General features: G+C 42.8%; 2 protein-coding genes across 5 annotated transcripts in view; one reads left to right on the top strand and one right to left on the bottom strand.

Annotated features, from left to right (window-relative positions):
* Positions 1-8,554, top strand: part of sulf1 (sulfatase 1) — a 77,802-nt gene extending 69,248 nt beyond the window's left edge. For 3 of the 4 annotated variants that reach the window (XM_085173386.1, XM_085173387.1, XM_085173385.1), the window contains exons 11-19: positions 995-1,208; positions 1,740-1,986; positions 2,074-2,170; positions 2,263-2,357; positions 2,551-2,622; positions 3,384-3,556; positions 3,747-3,889; positions 4,112-4,235; positions 7,369-8,554. In XM_085173386.1, the coding sequence (XP_085029512.1) occupies positions 995-1,208; positions 1,740-1,986; positions 2,074-2,170; positions 2,263-2,357; positions 2,551-2,622; positions 3,384-3,556; positions 3,747-3,889; positions 4,112-4,235; positions 7,369-8,318 (2,115 nt within the window). In that variant the 3' untranslated portion in view covers positions 8,319-8,554. The remainder of the gene's footprint in view (positions 1-994; positions 1,209-1,739; positions 1,987-2,073; positions 2,171-2,262; positions 2,358-2,550; positions 2,623-3,383; positions 3,557-3,746; positions 3,890-4,111; positions 4,236-7,368) is intronic. The other variant, XM_085173388.1, reaches the window with a different exon arrangement.
* The window catches only part of slco5a1 (solute carrier organic anion transporter family member 5A1), a 42,455-nt gene continuing 24,229 nt past the window's right edge, over positions 5,745-23,970 (bottom strand). The window contains 6 exon segments of the mRNA XM_085173389.1: positions 5,745-12,525; positions 13,379-13,443; positions 13,544-13,785; positions 14,322-14,481; positions 18,755-18,953; positions 21,563-21,727. Coding sequence (XP_085029515.1) covers positions 12,068-12,525; positions 13,379-13,443; positions 13,544-13,785; positions 14,322-14,481; positions 18,755-18,953; positions 21,563-21,727 — 1,289 coding nt within the window. The 3' untranslated portion in view covers positions 5,745-12,067.

Genomic DNA, 23,970 nt, shown 5'->3' with positions numbered 1-23,970 from the left:
GCAAGTAGCTTCTTATTAATGGTTTAACTATACCTTCATATAAGCAACCTGGAGGCCAGTGAAATGTTTCTTGCTCAAAGCAAACAAATGCTTTATCTCTCCTTTTCATCCATGCTAACAAATTTGATTACAGTTATCTTATTTTGTTAATATGGAAAATCTCAACATTGATCGGTCTCAGGATGATATCCTGAAATTCTATATTATATTATTCTGCTTTTCTGCTGCTGCAGTGATACTCTTATACCTTTAAAGCACTCGCAGGAGGGCGAGGGAGACGGAGAAAGAAAGATGGAGATTGTTCTCATCCTCCAGTGACAATACATCTCTCTCTCGCTCTCACGTCTTGTCTGATGCTGATATAACAGCCCTGTTTGGTCTGTAAGCTCTTCCAAAAGGAACCCGATCTGCCTTATAGCCCTTTGTTTGGACCCTCGTTCCCACACTCAGCCCTCATCATCTATACCAAACTTTACTGATGTGTCTCTTTCGTTTACTCGAGACCCAACAAGCGGCACTACTCACAGCAATTAGCTTCAAAACTTTCTTTTCCCAGCGTGAATTCATGTTGGGAAATGGCACGGGGGATGTCTGCGATTGTATGGACATGTATTTACACAATTACCCTAGTGACGCACATAGTATGGACATACCCAATGTGAAAACGATATGGCTCTCCGCTTTGTTTTCCAGAAACCAGACAGACCCAATTCTTCTCATGTTTTTGGTTGATCTTTCTCGCTGCTTTTGGATGCCGTTCTTTCCCACAGGCTCTGATATGTCTGTCAGAAGCATGTGCTCATTTTCCTAAAGGTTTAGTTGTGAAATCTCAAATTGTGCCGTCATATCATTCACATCTAAGGCACTAATTAGCCATACCCAAAAAGAAATAAAATAAAATGTGTTCATTGCTGTTGCAAGGAAACTTTGGTTTATTGGTTTTTGTTTTTTTTTTGCAACCCTGTCGTGCTACCAAAAGTAATTCTTTCTGCAGAAATGGCACTGCGTTGAGGAGATCACAGGGAAGTGGAGGATACAGAAGTGTAAAGGTGGTTCCAAAGAAGGCTCCAGGAAGAGAGCCCGCAGCCTAAAGCCCCGTGACAGTTACGACAAAAGGGAGAGGGCCTGCGACTGTGGAGACGCACAGTATAAACGATCCAAGACCGAACGCCGCTCCCACCGACAGTTTCCTTCCTCAACAAGCCGCCGTGAGTATACCCAAACCTGCTCTTTCTTCTTGTAATATAGAGGGACAGTGATTTAATTGAAACCATTGCAAAATGCATATACATGTGTGTAAGATTATTTCACTTCAAAAACAAGAGCTTTTGTTTTCTTAAACAGTCCCATTAATGTCTGTCTCTCAGTACTAGAAAGAGAAATCTTTAAAGCCTTGAGTTTTTATTCCCGGCAATGGATTTTTTATGCTCTAGCGAGACGCATGCATGGAAAAAGCAAACATCCTTCAACAGGTCCTGGAATTTATGCTCTGGACGTGCCTTTGTGCATGTGTGGGCTGTTGGGACTTTGTTATCAAATGGTCTGATGCCCTCTGATGTGTCTTGGAAATAGTACAACAATGGTATGAAAATGTAATAAGCCTTAAAGATCCAGATAGGATATCCTACCAAAACTCAGTTGGTGTATTAGGATGCTGGCTTTTACTTCCTTGCGATGTTGAAATGAGGTGGAAATGAGAGTAAAAAGAAATACATAGCATCCTTTTTTCTTTTTAATAGGTTATCGCCCACGCTTCGTCCACACTCGACCTGCCAGGTCTCTGTCTGTGGAGTTTGAAGGTCAAATATATGATATTGACCTTCAGGCAGATGATCAGTCAGCTGTCCGTCCTCGTGTCATCTCCAAGCGTCACTACAACCCAGAGGAACCAGAATATGAGCTGGGGTCTGACGACGGTTCAGAGGAAATGCTGGCAGATGATACAAATGCAGTCGGATACCCGAACTCTGTGAAAGTTACCCACAAGTAAGCAATCAAATTTCCCCTCTCACTTACATTTCTCTGCGTCAATAAAGTAGAATACAGCAGGGGGTGTTTTTGCATCTTTTTTAGGTGTTACATCCTCGTGAATGACAGCGTCCACTGCGAGAGAGAAATCTACCAGTCCCCCAGAGCGTGGAAAGATCATAAGAGCTATGTGGACCAGGAGGTGAGTGTATGAGGTTCAATATGAGGCTCTTGGACAGTTTTCTGGATATTTTTAATCAAAGGTCATTGGTTGTATTGCTTATGTATTTCTAGATTGAAGCACTTCAAGAAAAAATGAAAAAACTGCGAGAAGTAAGAGGTCATCTGAAGAGGACACGGCCAGATGATTGTGACTGTGGAAAGAAGAGGTCAGTCACTTATAATTTCACTTTAAAAAATACATTTACCTCTCTAGTATTGTTGGAAAAGTTGATTTTAAAGCTTGTTTTAGGCCTTATTCCAAACCCTGCTGGATTACATGGATTAAAAAACAACAACAAAAAAAAAAGAAAAAAAAAACAACTTTTCTTCCACGGTCCTTTTTCTGTTCATAAAAAACAGCTATTATAGCAAAGGACACAGAAACAAGGCAGAGAGATTGAAGAGCAGGAATGATCAACTCCATCCGTTTAAGTGAGTTTCTTTTCCCCTTTTAATTCTGAGTTTGCCCTGTTTAGTTTCAGCATTTTATCTATCAGTTAACACTGACCATGAAATCTGCAACTGATTGAAAGTGTGCAAATGGTGTGTGCCGTGATGCTCTTTAACCGTACATCTGCATGGTGGTCCCTGCATGGCGGGTGTAACACGAATCCATCACTAAAGCTCATCTTCATTTTCGGTTGCTTTGTAGATCACAGTTGAAACACTCCATCATGTACATTTACTTTGCTGTGTTAGTGATGTATGTGTTCCTAAAATATACACAGGTTTCTAAAGAAGGCATGCCATCTATAAATGGTCCCTCAATAGACTTTAAATGACAAAGCAGATGTTGTCATTGTGTGTCTGGAAGTGATTGAGTTGCATGGAAAGACATAATGATCCAGCAAAGAGGTTAGTCCCTCAAACACAGTGATCGGCTTGCACCAGGAAACACTGGGAACCGATTATGGTTATTTAAAGCAGCTGTTTCTCGCAGTGCCTGCCGTGTGTTCGGGCTGGAGGAAGAGGGGACAGTGGCTAGAATGTCATTCCAGAGAAAATTGGAAATACTGTAGTAAGGCCTCAAACATGAAAGTAAACAGGCTGTCATAGCCTGGCATCAGTGAGGCCTTCTGGAAGTCCCCTTTGTATCCCCCAATTACTGCGGTTACTTGCACCAGGGAGGGTAAGGGCTGATGTCATGTTTGCGTCACGCCTTTGTAATCCTCTCTCACGTTTCTGTCTGACAGAGAGGCTGCGCGGGACATAGACGGGAAGGCCCAGTTGTACAACGAGATCCGCAGGAGAAAGAAGGAAAGGAAGGAGAAGAAGCGCCAGAGGAATGGCGACGACTGCAGCCTTCCAGGCCTCACTTGCTTCACGCATAACAATGACCACTGGCAGACGGCTCCCTTCTGGACACGTGCGTTTATTAGCTTCAGTCTCCAAACATCAGCGAGATAATGATTGTTTGTTTGATGTGTTTAACATGATGTAGATCTGATTGTCAAACATTCGTAAAATTTCCATTCATTTAATGAGTTTCACGTTTTCGCCTGAAATAATGGTCAGGATTAGGACTGACGGAAGCAACCGTGTCATTTATTTCGTAGTGGGGGCATTCTGCGCGTGCACCAGCTCCAACAACAACACGTACTGGTGCCTGCGAACAATCAACGAGACCCACAACACACTCTTCTGCGAATTCTCCACCGGCTTCCTGGAGTACTTTGACCTCAACAGTGACCCCTACCAGGTGGGTGAACATCTGTCTACAATCAGTCAGCTGTGCTCTCTCTCACTGCGTTTGTCTGCTTTGTCACTCTTAAACAATTTTAATTGGCTCCTGCGTTATAAAACTCATCTATTAAAGAACAGGTGCTGTTAGTAATTTTCCAGGTGTTTACATGGGAATATAACAAGAACATATAACATCATGACAATAAAACAAGTGTCTGTGTGTGTGTTGTGTTGGCAGCTTACCAACGCAGTATATGCAGTGGATCGAGAGGTGCTGAACACACTCCATGCCCAGCTCATGGAGATGAGGAGTTGTCAAGGATACAAGCAGTGTAACCCTCGCCCTAAAGGCTTGGATACAGGTAAAAAAAAAAAGAGTAATTAAAATAAAAGAATCTCCTTTCAGTCTGTTTGTTCCCCGTTTGAGTGAAGAACTGGGTTTAGTGGTAGTTGTGATGCCAATAAAGACAGAAACAGATTCTACACACAGAAGAAACAGACTGACTGAAGCGTGTAACAAGTGGTATCGTTAATATAACTCCCAATCTGAGGGACGATGTGATAATATTTGTGTTCCAGTCTTCTGTGGTTTGAATCTGTCTCAGTCTCGGTCTTGTGTGTGTTTGTACATATCTGCATGGTGCATGTGTTTGGGGATGATCCACTCAGTTTGCTCAAATTTCAGGTGGAGGTCAAGTAATCATCACTGAGACATGCATTCCCTTTGTTTCCTGTGTTTTCTTCTCACATACCCACACACCCACACATGCACCGTGACTTGTCTTTCAGGATCTCCCACTCTACTGGAATATATTCTGAATTTATCCAAAAAAAAAAAGAAAAATACAGGGCCAGGTTACAGTTGTGCATCGTGGCCAATCTTCCCCTTTGTGAGTCACCGAGTGTTAGGGATATTATTTGGAGGACTCTGTCATCACAGCAATTGAGGCTGTCGTTTTATTCGAGCCTGTCACGCATCGGTGCTATAGGCAGCCACAGTATATTTATTTATTTATTTTTATCACCGCCAATTGGTCCAAGGATCATTAAAAGAAGACATCCCAGTGATGGAGGCGGTTAATAAGTAATGTCACTATGAGCTAAGCCTGTAAAGTCTGAGCTATACAGCGTCTGTGTGTGGCGTGAACTGGCTGCGTTGTTTATGTCCCGAGGATAAAACTTTCATGTCTGTAATTACCAGCTGGAGAGTGGAGCACTGGAGCGGCCAAAGCTGCTCTGAGAAACCTGATTGTGTTTCAGCGCTGGCATGCTGGTCTTGTCAAATCCGTGCCAGCACATGTCACAAAACAGCCGAAAATCTCTTACTTGCACTGGCTGCCCTTTCTCAGTTACGGTGCCAGCTCTGTGAACCAATGAAATTACTGTTGTGGTTCAATCAAGTGATGTTTTAGTTGGAAAATTAGATTATTAAAATTTTAACTGTGGGGTGAAATGGGTCCAGCAGAATCTATTTGCGATGTGTGACTTAACCTTCAGCAATCACCTGACTGGATAACCTCGTATCCTTTTTGCTTTTGAAGGGGATAACCTGTAAAGTGAGCGCCTGATCAGACCACTTAACTCTGAATCTCCTCATCTCTAAACCCAGCCCAGTCATAAGACCTTTCAGACTTTTTCCTCCATTGTCTCCTCATTCCTCCTCCTAATCATCCAATGATTGCGTTTCTCCATAGCATATAGGAGCGGTGCATGAAGACGTCTTCAGTGTGAATGATCTGTTTATTTCCCTCCCACACCTCCTTGAATCAAAACATTAACAATCGACTGCTTTTATTTTTATCAGGAGGTAAAGATGGAGGAAGCTTTGAGCCACACAGGTATTCTCCAAGTTTTTGTTTCTCTTCAGTGGCTTATTTTTTTTTCTCCTCCCTTTAACACCTGCATGGGCCCAACTGCTTCATTCCCACTAATCCGTCATACACGGAGTGCCGACGCTTCATCTGTGGCTGCATGCCGGGAATGCGCTAACAAAGCATAACAGATATTTTGTTTGTTTGTTTCATCCTGCGCACACAGTCTGTCTTTATATTTACTCGCTGTGTATTGTCGATTTGCAGCAGCTAAGATGCTCTCTGCCACATGTTTTCACAGCAATGCTCAAGATGAAACATTTCTATCAGTTTCTTATGTTAAAATATCGATCATTTTAGCATCTTTTTATAGGATAGCATGGCTGTTTAAAAAGAATAATCCCAAGTCTTAATAATGGATATTTCTTTACTTGAAGCCAAGCATCAAGTGCATGTAAATGACAATGCATGAAACCGCATCATCCCCATAATGCATCACTACCTGACATTAAAGGAATAGTTTGACATTTTTGGGAGATAAGCTTATATACAGCCCTGAATGGCGTGTACCTGCCAGGCATGAAGAATAGAAAGAGACTTCCAGGAATCTCCTCTCATCAACTCCATATATGTCTCATTTGTTTAATCCTCACAAAAGCAAAGGGTAAAAACAGACAGACAGACCTTAGAGGAGTAGCCATCTCCTCTTCTAACTTAGGCAAAAAATAAAGTTGCCCAAAACTTGAAACTATTCCTTTAACACTCGACATTTCATGCCATGCCAGCCACAGTCATTCCATTTTGTCCCGGTGTAACGTGACATTCAGAATAGCTCTTCATATCTACTCATGGCCATTAGCTAGCAGTAGAATGGACACTTGAGTTGCCGTGACCTCTCTGTCCAGGCACTGACCTCTGCACTTTTGACCTCTGTTTCTGGCACCTGCTTACCAGGCGGCAGCAGCATCGAAAATGGTCAAAGAGGAGAACAAGCCTCTCCTTCCTGTGAGTCCCTAAAAACCCGATGTCAGACAATCTCCATTTTCCTAGCTGCAAATAGTCCAGAAGAGAGCCGATTCCACGAGGACGGTCAACCAAAAGCGGCTCTGACACTTCTTTTCTTGCACTTATCAAACTGAGACAAACTCTTGATTTTGGCTTTTGCTGCTACTTTTGTTTCTTCGTAGCATTTTGAATTCCTTTCTCATTTTTCCTGGGAATTACCGAGCACTTTCTCTTACTTTGCTTCATGAGTTTCATCTTTTGTTTGTTGACCATCTTTTTGTTTCCTCTGCCATTACGTTCTTTTATTCCAGGTTGCCTGACTTTGCATTTCAGTTGAGCCCAGGCCCTTCATTAACTATATCATTACATATTACTTGTTAGAATATTATAATGGATCATTGAATATTTTTGTTTTTCCTCAGACTTTTTTTTATTTATTCTGAATTAGCAAAAAGCCAGCATGTGTTTGCACTACTCATGGCTTGAGCTCAGGGTGAATACTGTGTTTTTCTAATGCTACTTCTGAAGCGTGTGTGTGTTGCTTGAGGCCTCAGACTCCTATACGTTGGCTGCTTTGGTGAGAGTTGGGAGCTGAGCGTGACTGCATGCCGACTGAGTGAACCTGAAAAGAGCTCCCCGTATTTTTCTGCTCCTCACAGTCTCTCTCTTTCTTTGACAGCACACAGCCAATATGGGAAGGACGACAAGGTTAAGCTACCCAACTTGACAGATGAGGAGGTGAACTGGCAGGGACTGGAGGATTTGTATAGCATAAACGAAAGCCTGTATGAATGTAGGCCTGACTACAGCCCCAGCCCAGAGAATTGGGACAACTTCCAGAAGGATGTAGATAAAATGTTTGCACTGCGACACGTTTTTAACAACCAAACCCATAAGCTTGACGACTCCACCCTGCCAGAGCTGGGCTCCGGGGCCGGGGGTGGAGGGCTTGAAGTGGGCAGTGGAGAAGAGCTGGCTTCTGCCAGTGACGTCTGGCCGGGCTTAGTCACAGAGACTCGCCTCACCACCCCCATCCCCAGCAAAATACCATCGGCACGACCCACACCCAGGCCCACATTGGAACAGAAACTGGAGCCTGCTGTCAACGACCTTCCCGAGAGGCTTGTAAGCGGACCTGAGACGTCCGTTATGTCAAAATCAGCAGTGATATCATCACCAGGTCTGAGTAGAGGCAGGGATGTCCTCCACAGCGATACGTGGGCGCAGCTGCTTGAGGAGATTGAAGGCGAAACGTTTAGCGGGAATGGGCTGACAGAACTCGAAACGCGACACGATGATCTCTTGCGTACTCACAACAGCCTGCGAGCCCAGCTAGAACTCGGCCCCGGTCACCGAAAGACCATCAGCCCGCAGGGTCTTAGTCATAACCTGGACCCTGAAGAGGAGGATGATATTTTCCACGCCCAAGGCTTTCTCCCTTTTGTCTCGCAGACTCTGAGGCCTAAGGTCCATGCTAGCACCACGGGGAGCCCTCCCACCACCACCATCCCCACCACACAGACTAGCACACAGAGTGTCAGGGTGGTGCTGCCTCAGTCAGCTCTGCCCATCACCTTGGACTACGAGGCCAGCGGCTCTCTGCCTCAACCCTCCAGTCAGACCCTCTGAGGCAGACTCACACTCTGGCCAGCCAGCCAATAAACTTCCGGTCACCATAAAGACACGGTGATTAAGGAGCGCTAGCCAAGAGTGAAGCAAAAAGAATAATGCCACCTCAGTCAGTCAGAGTTGTATAATGAGTATTAAAGTTATTGTTTATTTTTTTACTGTTGCCTACAATTATTAGTAAACAGTGTTATGTTTCTTTTTCCTCAAATATATATATATAAATATCTATATATATATATATTTAGAAAAAAAGCCTTAATGCAGCTAAACTTAAGTGTTGGAATTAAAAATGCTAAATTCCACATGGATAACAACACCATTGATGTTTTTAATATGTTTTTATGAAAAACGGTGTGAGTGGTTAAACCATCTCTAAATGGGTGATTAGCATCGAGTTAGTTACGCTCCATTCATCAGTTTATCCTAGACCTGCCCAGTCGCAACAAACTCCCATCACAATCCACAAGCACTTTTAAACAGCCCTCCCCACCCAAAAAAGTAACGACCCTGGTCGTCCACTGCCTGTCTGCTGTGAACTCAGATTTTATGAAATAATTTTAAAAAGGTTACAGAATCAACATAACTTTGTTTTGCTTTCAGACAATCACGGCACGGTTTAAGTCAGCTACGAGCTGCGTGGAACACGACACCGGCTCACGTTTGTGTTTTGGGTTTTTTTTTAAAATAAAGATTTTCTTCACTGATCACAAGAAAAGCGCTCGCGTGGTAGAACGTCTTCCTCGTGTGCTTCTGTAACTTTTTAAAGAAACGTCACCGTTGCACATGACCAGTTCATTTCAAGGTGGTTACATTATGACACACTGTTACAGGTTTGTCCATTTCAGTAAAAGCCTAAAAGGTTCTCCAAGGGCAATGTTTCACATCTATCTTGGAAACTGGTTTCACAAAGCTCCTTTTTCTTTGCAGCATTAGCCGTGTGTGTAGAAATGATGGAACAACTCTGGTTTCAGCAAAGCCACGACGCTGTTAAGAAATAAAACCTTTCACCCTCAAGTCTCCGTGTGTAATGATTCAAGCAAGTTCATTTTCTTTTCTTTATTTATTGATTTTTTTTTTATTATTTGAATGACAAATATCAAGTATTCAAGGCATTTGTAAATCAAGTGTTCACAAACAGTAATTAGACTTTTGCTCCTGAGGAACACAAAGCAATAAAAGCTCAACTTGGAGAGTACAGGAAACTCACTTTCAGTGTAAATACTGAAGAAAAGAAAAAAGAAAGGAAGCAAATCTCGCAGTCAACACAAAGTCATCTGTGCCAGTAGCAATCCAGACATTTGAACAGCAGGACACTGAAATCCAAGGGTGTGTACAGTACAGCAAAGTCAGAAATCGCCGCCTTGGTGCGGCATTTCCGGATGATTCTCTAGCCTTCCCTGCAAGGAGAGCAGTTTGCTTCACCTCAAAGAGATGGTTTCATGCTTTAATAAAAATAAAAATCGCATTTTAAGAACACAGAAGGCCTTGGGCTAAGTAATATTTTGGAAATGTTACTGTTCTGCCTTGCAGTGAACATATTCCTAAGGTATTTTTGCACAGGTTTTAAGGAACAGAACAGAGTTTCATGAGCAGCAATCACAGTAAGTGAGTAGATGATTTGTAATCCTACGTTGCTAGTCCTCTTTAGAGTGCGTGATGAATACGACCCAGGCGAGGAAGAGCAGAGAATCATAATATAGGAGGACATTCTGGGAAGCATAGTTTAAACATTTTAATTTATTATGTTCAGTTGACGGATAACAGTTCAATAATCCCAACCTTTCCCCCTTTGTGATGTAAAATGAACCTTCCCGTGTGAATAATACTGTTCAACCACTTCTTTTTTCTTTTTCTAGCTTTAAGAATTTTTTTTTACCTTTTTAACTACAACATCATGGATTAGTTTATAAATATGCTTCTAACTACACGTGAGCTCTATAATATGATTCATTTGCTTTAATATTTACACAACAATGACTTATTTCATTTGAAGTCATGGTAACACTAAAAATTCATCTTTGATCTACCTATGATAATCTTTAAGTGGCAGGGCTGTTAACTCATACCAATCAGAATATAAAATACTGTTACTTTTATTAGACTTATGTATCCCCTCGCACGTGGAGAAAAAGATACTTCTAAAAATGTGTTTTAAAAAAAAAAGTCTCACATTTGAGTTTTTCAAAGCACTTTTATATATTTCTAACATCAGAACACAACGAGGCTTCAGTGCTCCCCGCCTCCTGATTAGAGGAAGTCAAGTTATAATTTACTTAAACAACACAAGCCCAGTGTTACGGGAAACACAGCAGACTTTGCCAGAAAGAATTTAAACATCTGACTTAAATAAATAAATATCCAAGACAGCAGATCATCTGTTCTCTCGATTATAACCTTTGGGGGTCTGAAGCAATTAATCCAGAGCAGTGATTAACTTAGAAACCCATAATTTCATAATTTCATAGTACAGTAGGTCTGACAAACAGCAACATTCACTGGCCTTCACGCGCAATCATTCTGTGTCCACTAGATGGCCCCAAAGGCCCAATAACTGACATAAGTTATTGGGTAGCAAGCTTGCTGCACTGCTACTTTTATATTCTAAAATACTACTATGTACATCTGATGATCAGTAGTATGGAGACGCCTTTACAATACAAAGCCAAAATTACACATGTGTTCATCTGCAGGTTCATTCCATACAAACCATTTTACTCTGAAGACGACGCTTTTAAAAAGGGGTCAAAGTAAACGGGGGTTTTGCCACTTTAAAAATAAATCCTACTGTCACATCTTTGGGACATTCAGTAACTTCAGCACATGGTAAGAGATAATGTACCGTTCTTATTTCCTTTCTTCTTTTTGCCGCCTGACAAATAACATTTTAATAACACCACTTGCTATGAAATATCGTTTTCTTGCCTATAGTCATTCTACACTGTACCAACTGGTCATTGCCTGCTTTGAGCTACATGGTTAACTTGCAGACGATCATCTGTGACGACCAATAAGGGCTGTCGCCCAGCTGAAGAAGAAATGTCTGGCTTTTTAGTAGCTAGCGTTTACCCTGGTAGCTAGCCTTTTATACTGGACTGGCCGAGGCAGCCTGAGAGGCACTGTTAAGAAAAAAAAAAAGAAGGTAAAGGAGGTGAAAGGATTAGAAAGCAGTCCCACTGAAGATGTGGACAACACCAGACGAGAGAACAGGTGCAAAAGGTTCAAATGCACAAGAGTATGCTTAACCTGCAAGTGAAAATGGGATTATCAAAGAATGGACAACAGCGTGGTGGTATGGGTGGATGAGTGGAGCAGAGGAGGTACAGATGTGGAATACAGAGGGAGCTGTACAGTACTGAGAAGGAAAAAGCTGTACACAGGAGCTTGCATAGTACAGGTTGTGCTTTAGACGCTGTGTTGATGATGAGTCATCTGACTGTACATAATGATAATGCCCTGCCCTTTAACAGTAGCACCATGAGATGTCTTTATAGCGTCCAAACCTGGAGGTCTGACCTTCTGTGTGGCTGCAGCTGATGATATGCTCTTGAGTAAAGAACATCTTTCGCTCTCCTGTCATCGTAAAGGACGAGCAGCCCTTTAGGTGTGGTGGGCGCACTTGTGTCTCTGCCTGTCTGTCCTACAGCAGTGGCGGAGCCCCCGCTTGGCGTCTGACTGGTGTGGTGAGCAGACGCCGTGTCGTGCAAATGCACAGACAGGAAGGCACGTGTCACTATGAAACCGGCGTGCTCTCAGACATGGGCAGAGCCTTGGTGGTGATGTGGCAGCAAGATGGGGGGAGTTATTGCTTTGAGGGCGTTGCCTGGGCAGCTGAGGCTGCTGTGGCCGCGGTTAAGCAGGAGGGCGGCTGGCGGCTCGGGCCGAGGCGGGATGAACACGGGGCAGGAACGGGTGCGTGCGTGGCTCTTCTGGCCTCCGGCGTGGCATACGAGCTCGCTGACGGTACCCAGTGGAGGCAGGCGCTGACGCCAGCGCTCAGCTCGCGCCTCCTTGTGCTTGATTGAGTACCAGGTGAGGAAGATGAAGACGAAGCCGACGAACTTCAGGCTGGCAGCCAGGCCGAAGTAGACAAAGCGGAACGAGGTCACATCGTACTCCCAGCAGGAGCCATGCACGCCGCAGTCCTGCTGCCATAGCATGCAGGTGGTGTCGATCACAGCACCGAAGTAAATGGGTGTCGGTATGTAGGCTGGAGGGAGAGAGAAGCTGTAGTTAATTACTTTAATTTTAGCCAACTGAATATAAACTATACAGTGGGTTGAGGCTGACATAACAATATTTAATTGAACTGAATTAATTAATTTAACTCAAATTAAACTTCCTTGCTAACAAACTTAATTTCACAGAATTCAAATACATCCTAATACATACAGCACAGTAGTAACAGTAACTGCACTGCAGTACCACTTCTCTACCACTTGGTGGCAATGTTTGTCTTTATGCCGATCAGAAGCGCTGCTAACTTCAGTAACATTGTATATAATGAAACTCATAGTTCACATTATTAGATTGTGTTAACTCTATAATCATACACACACAGGGCTCCACCGTGCATCCTTGCACACATTTTGCAACTTTGTGACAACTTTATGTTCACACAGCAAGGCCAGGCTGATTAGATTCCACGCAAAGGCAGCGTTTACTCAGCCCGAGCACTTTTCTACACCTATCTGCTCAAAGGTTCACAGAGGTGTGCTACAAGCTGGCATATCCCTGCTCTCTGTGGCGTTAGTGAGGACGAATAAGACAATAAAAGCTGGAGAAAAGTGGACTATGGAGAAGCTGTGAAAACATCAGATGACAGATTTGCTTGGCTACATGCTTGACGACACATCTTCAAGCTGCTCAGAAAGCTGTTTGCTGTCTTAGTGAACAAAATAATAACAAATACTCACTTTTCACTAAATTAAAGCGTTTGCACGTCCTGTATGGGCAAAGTAGATTCAATGGGCAGCAATGATAAGAGATTCATCCAAACTAACAAGTTGGTAAAGCATACCGAGGACAGTTTTTCTATGTGGTGTAAATAATGAGTAACATACCAAGAGTTCGGAGTAAGACAAACTGCATCCCAAGAGCAAAAGGCCTCTCTTGTTCATCGACGGACCTGGGTAAAGGGAAACCACATTAGAATGAAAAACTGAGAACCCTTCAACAAAGGTTGTTAGATGTTCTCTGGCAAAACCTGGCAGGATAGCCTCCCTTACCTGAGTGTGACGATGATAGCCGAGGGCTGGGCACAGGCAGTGATGAGGGTGACAATGAAGAGGAAGATCAGGAAAGGGATGAGCGTGTTGCAGGTGCGATCACACTTCCCTGACATTGCGTAGCCGTTCTCGTTCAAGTACGTTTTAACAATGACGAGCTGGAGCTGGTTGACCTGGCTGCCGGAGGACGGGGTGATGACCTGCCTGCTCTGCACGCAGCCACAGTCGGTGTAGTTCCTGATCTGTGGGAGAAAACAACAATGAGAAATTGCAATTAAACTGAGTTAAATCAGAACAAAGCTCCGTTTAGATTCACATACAGACTGGATGGCACCACCAACATGGTGCAATCAGTGATCTAGGCAAAGAATCCAAACATTTTCTTTCCTTGTGTTGTTATAACTTCCTCTGGGACATTGTTGTACACTAATTTCCTCTATTTGCAGGGCTACAAGAAGAGAATGCACAGAGAACAAGTCTTTGTGTATCCATTATGATTTGTGTATCCTCGGATTTCTTTTTCCACTCATAATTCTCCGATTTATTTGACGCTTGTGCAATTATGTGACACAAACACAAAAGGAACTATGAGTGCAGCAAGTACGCAAAAATGCCATTAATATAAGATTTTAAAAGGTGGTGGGTGTCCCTCTGTTTCGTGCTGTCCTCTTCAAATGCTCATGGTGACCTGGATAAAATCGTCATACTGAAATGAGGCGTTGCCAGTTTGGGTTGTGTCCCTCTTTCGAAATTGAGCACTCCTCTATTGTGCACTCACCCCAGTGCTGTCGTTGCCGACGGTGCTGCATCCAGCCAGACAGGGGTTGAAGTAGGTTATGCCGTCAGAGCCGCAGACTGGAGCGTACTCGTGGATCCTGCAGCCGCAGTTCACGTTGCAGCTGCCCGTCAGGTTCCTGTGGGTCATCGTCAGAGTCGGGCTGCAGAGGAAAAGCGCAGACGCTAAGAACAAGAACTCTGTCGCCTCACAGCAAGAAAGTCTCTGGTTTGAACCTCCTCATCGTCAGTGTGGAGTTTGCATTTCCTCCACGCAGTCCAAAGAGATGGATGTTAGACTAACTTTAGTTTTAAACTGGTTGTAGGTGTGAATGTGAGAGAATGCGTGTCAACCGATTGCGGCAGATGGCTGCCCCTCCAGAGGTTTTTTTCCCTTACCACTGTCACCACGTTGGGGTTTTATGGGGCCAAGCACAGCTTTGGCTGGTTCCAGCCCAGTAAGAGACCTCAGGTTAGATATATGTTTAAAAAATAAAAATCAGCGGGTGGAAGATGCACCAATAGCAGGGCACGGTATTTTAAAAAGTGAATTTTTAATCATCATAAAGCCATTTTTTTCCATTTACAAATGTTATTTGTTTATTTTGCCCTCTGGCCTGACTCGGTACTTATTTCTACCTCATATTTTCCAGCTGATTCAATTTTTCCAACTATATCAGTTAATGCTAAAATGCCCCAAACAGTCTATTATTTTTTTTTATACCCCACCCCTCATTTTTAATTTAGCAATGCACACGAGCGCTGTGTTAGCAAGAGCTGGAGGCAAGGGGAATTGGCCATTCAATTTGCAGGAGAATTTAATAATTTCTTAAGCATTCATTTGTCCAGGTTAGCGTGAGTGCAATCTCTTTTTGCAAGCGTGAGCCCGCGGGAGGATCAGCACGTCACTAGCTCCGGGAAAATCGAAACAAATTTATGGCCCTATATGCAGCATTTTAAACCACATTCCCTGCTGCAAAGACAATTAAACTTGTCCCACTCTCCCTCTCAGCATGCCATAAAGTTTTGTTTCAAGGGTGGAGAAAAAGGGGTAAAAAGCATCAAAAAGCAATTAAAAAACTGAAATAGTTTCTGTGTGGAGCTGTATATTCAACAAAAAAACAAAGTATTATTGAGGAGGCTGCTGATCTTCCTGACAATCTTTACAGTTGTCTCTATATATAATCCGCCTTCTGATTAACTTTGATCTAGCCGTGTGGAATGTGTGATGATAGAATGACAGAAACGAGGGGGGATGAGGAAGTGACACCTCCACTGGCTCTTTAGGCAGTGTGGGAACAGTCGCTCTAAGCCAGACAGGACTTGGGCTTCATCTAAGCCGGGAGCAGTGAAGCGAGGCCCTGGGTTTTCTCTGGGAAGCTTCACTCTGAGCCCTGCGGAACAGATGGGGACAGGCCCTAACAACACAGCGGTCAGGAGTGACGCTCGCAAGCAACACACAGCCAACACTGGTGGGGCCTCTCCCTCTGATTATTTTTGACATGCCGTGTAATGGTAGGTTACTCTTGTTGCCAGTAATTTTTTCATTAAATCTGCCAAACAGGGGAAAAAATAAAAAATCGAAACATTTTCTTTTACTCTTAAATCACTGGACCATCATTTTTCACAGGACCAGAAGTCCAGGCTCATCTTTATAGCTGTCACTGGAAACGACACATTTGGGCTCGCCTGACATAACAGTGTCACATTCCAGACTCTGTGTGTGTGTATGAGTGTGTTTGCATACATTTTTTTTTTAAGAAAAGGCATTTAAGGCTCGTGGAGTTGCAGTCTTGCAGCACTGATTGCACATGTCCTTTTTCTAGACTAAACCCCGCCTTTAATGAACCCTGCAAATTTTGCATCACTGTGCCCAGGCAGTGCTGCATGAAAAACCCAAGCACAGAGCGATGAGAGTGAGTGGTTTAATTCGGCTTTGACGCTGGCAGACAATGACCAGGAAAAAAAAAAAAGGACAACAAACAAACCTGTGATGTCGGGAGGGTTTATCAGGAACAAAGGTCTTGTGGGAAGATGCTGTAGCTTTCAATTAAGAAAGCCAGCTCAACACATTATCACATTACACTTTAGCAGACATTTAAGAACATTACATAACTCGACATGCTCCTGGCTCTGTCCTTTTTTGTCAGATAGTCCTCAGTCTGTCAGCAGGGGGAGAGCCGCGTCTAGACTAGAGTAAGAGTACAGACACAAAGGGCAGCTTGGGTAAATATTTCCCGTGTGGGTGCCACCTGTGACTAGAGACCACCGCTGCTTGTAATGAGGAGGCCCGCTGCTCACACAGTCTTGTTGACCCCTCTACAAACATGGGCTCAGACAAAAACTACAGTTACAATGAGCAGCTCCAGGACTTGAAAGCACAGGGGCTTACTGGCAGTGTAGTAAATAGTCACCTTAATTAACTTAGTTATGCGAAAAGCACATTTCACATAGGTTAAGCACTGTTAAGTGTATTTAGTGGGATACGCATGGATACAAACTAGAGGTGGGAATCACCAGATATTATACAATACGATATTATCACAATAATTTACTTAAGGTACAATATTATTGGGATTTTAACATTTTGCAATATGCTAAATATTGCAATATTACTTTTTTTTTTTTTAACTGAAAGTGATGTCTTCAAAGTTAACCCAACCCTAACCCTGTCATAAATGTTGCCATAAGATAGCGTCAATCTGATATCAGTCTGTAATTGAATGGAGTCAAGTTGGCAATTACATACAATCTGTTCTTGGTAATAAACTTGTGTGACAGAGCCATTAGCTTGCTGTGAATTATGAGGTCAACCCAAGTGTGTCCACTCTTGGATGGTTTTTCGGTTGAGCCTAATTAATGTAAGTTTTCTTGGCTAATAAAATGTTTGGTACCCCTGTAAAGCTACACATATAAACGTATTTACAACACTTCAGTTGTTCCATTAATTTTTCTTACAGAGCTCCTGTGTTGTTCTGTGGTGAGAGGGGAACCTTCTAGAACAGGGATGGGAAACTACAGGCCTCAAGGACCAGTGTCCTGCAGGTTTTCGATATTATCCTGGGTCAACAGGGTGGAAAACCTACTCTGGGTTTTCCAAAATGCACCTGAAGGACTCTCAGACCACGAGAAACCGAATCCTCTGGTCTAATGAAACAAAGATTGAACCTTTTGGCCTGAATGCCGATTGTTGCTACTGGAGGAAACCAGGTTCTGTTCATCACCTTATTATTAACCTCCTAAGACCCGAACTCTTTCATGGCATGCATTTTAATTTGCTATTTGGCTGATTGGGACTTGATGAGTGTAAAAACAAAGAATTACCTGATTTTTTATTTTTACCTGATTTTTGTTTCTGAGAAAAATGAGATTCACATATGAGGACATTCATTTTGAATTTTGACAGAACAATGGCAGTACAATGTCCTCGTAAGTGGATATCAGGCCCTTGTAGAGCAAAATTTTGTATTTTGGTCTAAATAACCCAAAATGTGATGTCCACATATGTGGACGCCAGGTCCTAGGATGGTAAATGATATCACCCAATACCATCCCTACAGTGAAGCACGGTGGTGGCAGCACCATGCTGCTTTGTCAGCAGCAGGAACCGGGAGACGATGAATACAAATGTAGAGAGACATCATTCAATGTGCTTCAGGCTTTGGGACCACTGAGTGTTCCAGCCAGAGCCCAAACTTGAACCTAATACATTTTGGAATAAAGCTGTAAATCTAACAAATGCGCAACAAGTGAAGTGCTGTGAATACTTGTCATGTTAATTGCATTTGTATTATTTATCCCTGTATGCTTGCACACGTAACATCTGAGAATGCTAGCAGCAAACAGTGGGAGGAGAGGGGGAAATTATTACAGTAGATCTGCAATGTTTGTAATCAGTTTGCAGGGTCTTTTGCATTATCCAAGGTCGCCGTGTGGATGGTACCGCCCGTCTGTGCGAGCGGACTCATAGCTGAGTGTGCCAGCAGACCACTCCATATTTCTGCCCCCAGGGCTGACACGTCACATGACTGTTTGTTAACTCAGCAGCAGGCTGCTGATGTGCTGTCGAGCAGCAGCAGCTTCAGAAATAGAGGTGGCAAAGCGAGTCACTTCAGCAGATGCCAGTGTTGCTAATTAATCATTCACACTCCCAACACCACACCACAACACATGAGGAAGATGGGAGCGCTGACAGCCCACACCCTTTCTCAGATACATCTTATACACATTCGGCTCATTTTAAATGATTAATTTTGTTTTTAGAGTCACGCTTGCAAAGCAAAAAATCAAGACTTAGATCAGACTGGGGAAAAACTGTCTAGTGTGTCTATTTACAACTAATAAAACCTCTTAAATGATGTTTAGATATTATTTTGAATGAAAAGCAATGTTAGGTTTACAATTCCTTTCCAATAACTTCTGTTTATCTGTCCTTACCCAGTGGTGTAGGGTATGTTGATGCCTCCTAGATTAATGCTCTCGCAGCCCACTATGAAGAGAGTGGAAAAGCACAGAAGAGACACCCCGCTGCAGATCATGGCCAGCTTGGCCGACTCTCTTGCGCCGAGCTTCAACTTCTTGATGATGTAGCCCCCCAGCACGATGCCCACCCCGGCACTGGGTACGATGATCACACCTGAGAAAGACATCGGTGAGATGGAGAGGTGTTGCAAGCAGATAAAACGTGCCATGGAAAAATGATAACACTGAATGAATTGGTGTAAACATCTGAGGCACAGCTTTCTAATCAGGCACACCGACGCAAATGCCAAGCGAGCTTGTTATGCGTTTATATGACAGAGTTTGTGAATTTTGTCAGAAATGGTTGCTCAAGGTCACCCCATCCGTTTAATCAAAAATAAATTACTTTATCGAAAGCAAGAGACCAGAATAGGTTTGCTCCATCAATGTGACAAGGCCACGCTGTGGGTTAGCTGTGAGTCATTTCAGGCTGCAGCACGTGCTCTCAGTCCACCACAGCCAGTCAGACTGACAGCGAGAAGAGAGGCAACCCTGGCCTCTAGCAAAACAGGCCGAGTGGCAAGTGTCCTCGTGCTGGGGTCGAGGATCGGGGTGGGTGCACATGGCAGCCCACGAGCCCGGCCGCACATGCTCACAGCCGGGTAATGAGCAAGACCGGGTCAGTCAGCGGGGGCGGAGGGCCATCAAAGACAGAGGATTAGCAGAGAAATGATAAGAGTACACATAAATGTCATGTGGCTTCACACCGTATCCATGGTATTTGTGTGTGTGTGTTAAAAGCAGAGCTCAAGAGGAAAAAATAGAAGAGAGGACAAAAGACAAAGTATCCTTGAGCATGCTCAGGGAGAACTAGGCAGAATATAGGTGTTTAATATTATCCTATAAGTGCATGTTTCTATGTTTAAACCATGCACTTTGTGAGACATTAAACATGTACACATGGGGGGGAAAAGGCTCTTTACACATATTCTTTCTGCATTAACAGCTATTAACATGAGAGGTTACGTGTGTGTCACTATATGCAAGAGGTGCTTTAAGAACCTAAGAAGAACTATAAGGAACACAAAGGGAAACTAAAGTGACAAATAGTCAGAGTAAAAAACAGAAAGCAAAGCAGCAGAGGGGGGGGGGGGGAGGCTAAAGCTGAGAGGGGCGTGTGTGATGTTACAGCTCTATCTCTGCAGCAACATCTAATGAACATGTAGCTGTGGCAGCTCTGTAACCAGGCATGATGCTGATCCAACAAGGTGGTAATTAATGTGATTTCAAGTTATTTCTATTTGATGTCTGTGAGACTATATTGCTATTCATTAAATGCAGTGCTAGCTCAGTTTAGTTACACTAAGCTGAGTCATGTTTATTTATATACAGCACTGTGCAAAAGTCTTGAGTCACCCCTCATTTCTTTCTTGCTTCCCAGCAGCCAGACTTTCTTGGATTTTTTTTTAAAGTGATCTTTTTGATTTTTTTCCTTCTTTTTTAACCATCAGCCTTGCAGCGTGCACATTTTTACAAGTGCTCTTCAAATAAGCACAACTCCATTACTGTTTGTGCTAGAGAAAAACCATTCAAAGGTTCCTGGAAGATGAGATTATTTTGTATTTTACAGCCACAATAGTTCTCCAGGTTATCTGGAGGTCTTTCAAAGTTTTGTGTTGTTAAGCCACTAACACTGACCTATGAATCACTGAAGCAAACTTAACAAAAAAAACAATTTTAAATTGTACCTTTAGGCAGTTTGTTAGTAGCAGCCTGTTATAGAGACATATAATTTGCTTCCATTTTTTTTACTTGAATCTATGACAAATGCCAAAGATAATGCAGCTTAAGAGACATAAAGGAGTATTTTTGCACAAACAAGGTGATTCCAGAAGACTATTAGCAAAGAGATTTGGATATCTGGCATATAAATACCAAACCTACACCTACTAAGTTATAACCAACACTTCTTTGCATCATATCTGAAATGTATTCGGTCAGTCCAGCTGACTATTTGAGGAAGCACTCTGCTCCCATCAACGGGAGGCACCTCTCCTCCTCGCCTCTAACCATCATCACATCCTGGCAGCTGTGGCATCATTTGAGTAGTCATGCAACTCCACCACCCGTTTGCCCTTACCCCTTGTATCCTGGCAACAGGCAGACGAGAAGAGGCGACGGTATTGTGTGTATATGTGAGAGTCTAAAAATGACCATATGTTAGCCAGCAGTTATTCTTGGACACACACACAGACACCACACACACAAATACCCACACCTTCATGACTTCAAAGACATAATTAAGTTTTTTAATCAGTCCTTAGCGTAGTAATCCTGATACCAGATTAGTTGTGCATTAATACTGCTGGCTCAGACGCGACTGAAGGATTAGACAGGTTCTTTGTGACCCTACGTATGTGGTGCACAAACCGTAGGCAGGGTGGGAGGGTCCTGTGCGTGTATGTGTGGTTGGTGCATATCAGAGAGAACAAGCTATGATGAATGTCGCCTGCAGAGACTTGTGTGTTACAGTCATGAGATGTAATGGTAGATTATCACTGAATGAAATCCAGCAGGACTCAAAGGAGTCATAGCGATGTGTGCACGAGGTGAGAAACAAATGTGAGCATAAGTCAGTGCAGACTTAATCGACGGCTATTTTCTGATTGTAGAAAACAAAACCGACATAAGTATCATTAATAAAGTGAACCATCTGCCACAGCTCTTTCACTGGCAGCTAGTAGCAACATATTCACACCTACGAGTAAAGAAAGTCACACTCACCTGTGTATATGCTAGCATTGGAGGCAGGGATACCAAACTGTGACTCAATAAACTTGGGAATGAAGGTGATGAAGGCGGTGACAATGGCACACTCTGCTGTGTAGGACAGGCTGACGAACAGGAAGGTCATGTTGCTGAGGATCCTCAGTGCTGCCTTGGGAAGGTCTGAGGAGCGACACAAGACAAGACGGAGCAGCTCGTTACCGTCGCAATCAATTTCTTAATTTGGCTCTCACTCTCTCCCACACACACTCTACATTCACTGGAACAATCGGAAGAATCGTTGCAAGAAGAGTTGTAATTGAGAAAAGCCAAAACGAGCCCTAAGTAGTATCAGCCTTAGGTAATGTCAGAGTAAACAACACTTAAACGTCTATGAAACTCACTCAAATATTGTTAAATACAAAGATGCACTCAGCCTCGTCTCATTAGTCCGGGTAATTATTCTTGTTTCACGCACGACTGCAGAAGAAAAAGACAAACAAACATGCAGATGTTCCGTGATTTCTGTGGAAAACACTTTCTTTTTATAAATGAGCACAATTTAACCATGCATGCTGCCCTCTTAATTATCTCCCTTAATTATTTAGTTGTGCCTAGATATAGTTTTGAGCTTCAGGGGTTTCACGAAGCCACCGGCATGTTTGCCATACAGTGCAAACATGCGGATCATGTGCCTCTGTGCTGCGTGCACAAAACCAACCAACCAATCTCTGCATTTACAGCCTGAATACTGTCATCCTTGGTTTATCATGACAAGGGCATACATGTCTGCTTGAGGGCAGTGTCCATATGATTTGGTCCCCATGATGAAAACACCCCCCCCCTTACTGTCACTCAGTAGTCATGTGGTCTAACTGCAAAAGTGCATTACTGTTACCGGGCAGAACTGAGCTCCTTGTCCTTCCTATGGAGTCCAGTACATTGGTCATACTGGCTGAGAAATAGCAGCGAAGAAAAGTGGAATGAAGTGTTTTTATTGATTCAAAGATAAATATCTGGTGACAATAAAAAAAAAAAGGTTTGGAGCAAGTAAGGATTCAGTTGCTCATACATAAACAAGCAGGGCAGATGGTTGCTGCCAAGACAAAACAAATGTGAGACTTCCATTTGAATCACTAATCAACTCCCTGCTACTAGCCTTTAATAGTCCCAGGAAATGTTTTTTAAAAATGTTTTTTATCCCACTGCAATTATGCAGTTATGTCAAAAATGCATCTCTGCATATATCTTATATACAGACATTAATATGAGCAGGAATGATCTGGAACGACAATCCAGCACCTTTAATTAATGATCTATTAAATCTGATAGGCGGGTTACCATACTGCCAGCATAACACTGTCAAATGAGTTCATAATTTATGATGACAGAGAAATCCTTTTCATTAATGAGAAATAAAGACCTCCCACTCACTGCTATGCCCGGAACACATTCTGTTTTCTTCTCACTCCTGTAAACCATTCATGGTGCAAATGCAAAGTTGCGGTCAGAGCTACAGAAGAGAAGCGGAATATTATCAACAACAAACAATTTTTGTTTAGGGTGGGTTAAGTTGGAGATCATTTAAATGAAGTTGAATGTAGAATTGAAGTGCACGCATTTTGTCTAATTCAAACTTTGCATAAAAATACTGTAGGCCACTACTAAGCAGTTTAATGCAGGCTAAACTGGTTAGTTTTACAGTGTTGTGGTGAAATTTACAGTGAGGACTTCATGTTGGACTGCTACGGAGCAGACGTGTGTGTTTGTGGTCAATATTATCTTACATCAAAGGTAGCAGACATTAATTTGTATTTCAAATGATGTTGATTAGATTCACTTGCTACCTTTTATAATATTTTCATGGTATTAAGGGGTTGGAAAAATCAGTGATATAAGTGTGAAACATCGATATAGTATCTTATTGAATTAGCTGACTAAACACACAAAGAGCAGCAAAGGTCAGCTGACCACAACCTCACAAAAGCAAGATTTTTTAAGTAATTCTGTTCCAGATTTGAACCCTAAAATTGGATTTCAGATTTAATTCCTGCTTGTATCTTATAAAAGGATATCAGATCAGAGGAGATGGAAATATACAGTCTCTGCTAGGGATGGCTCCCTGGTTTCCCTGTTTTCACGACATATTTCAGGACATTATTTCAGTGTTCTGTATATTTAATGTGGTCTAAACCTTGTGTAAGATAAGCTTTCCTTAAATGTGCTTGTAAGAGGTACAAGGTCACATGGCGCATATGGGACTTCTCCATCTTCAGCACAGCTAAGGTATACAATTTCAGGAACGGTTTGACAGAATGAGGATCTCTGCAATCCACAGGGGACCTCAGATTCAAGCTACTGCTTCTCTATAACTACTATCCATGTAGTTTGGATGTTTGATGTGCCCAGAACTGCAGAATCTACAG

This window comes from Neolamprologus multifasciatus, chromosome 9, assembly GCF_963576455.1.
Source record: "Neolamprologus multifasciatus chromosome 9, fNeoMul1.2, whole genome shotgun sequence".
Classification (NCBI taxonomy): domain Eukaryota; kingdom Metazoa; phylum Chordata; class Actinopteri; order Cichliformes; family Cichlidae; genus Neolamprologus; species Neolamprologus multifasciatus.
The sequence above is the reverse complement of the archived record's forward strand: the minus strand, read 5'-3'. Positions and strand labels throughout refer to the sequence as shown.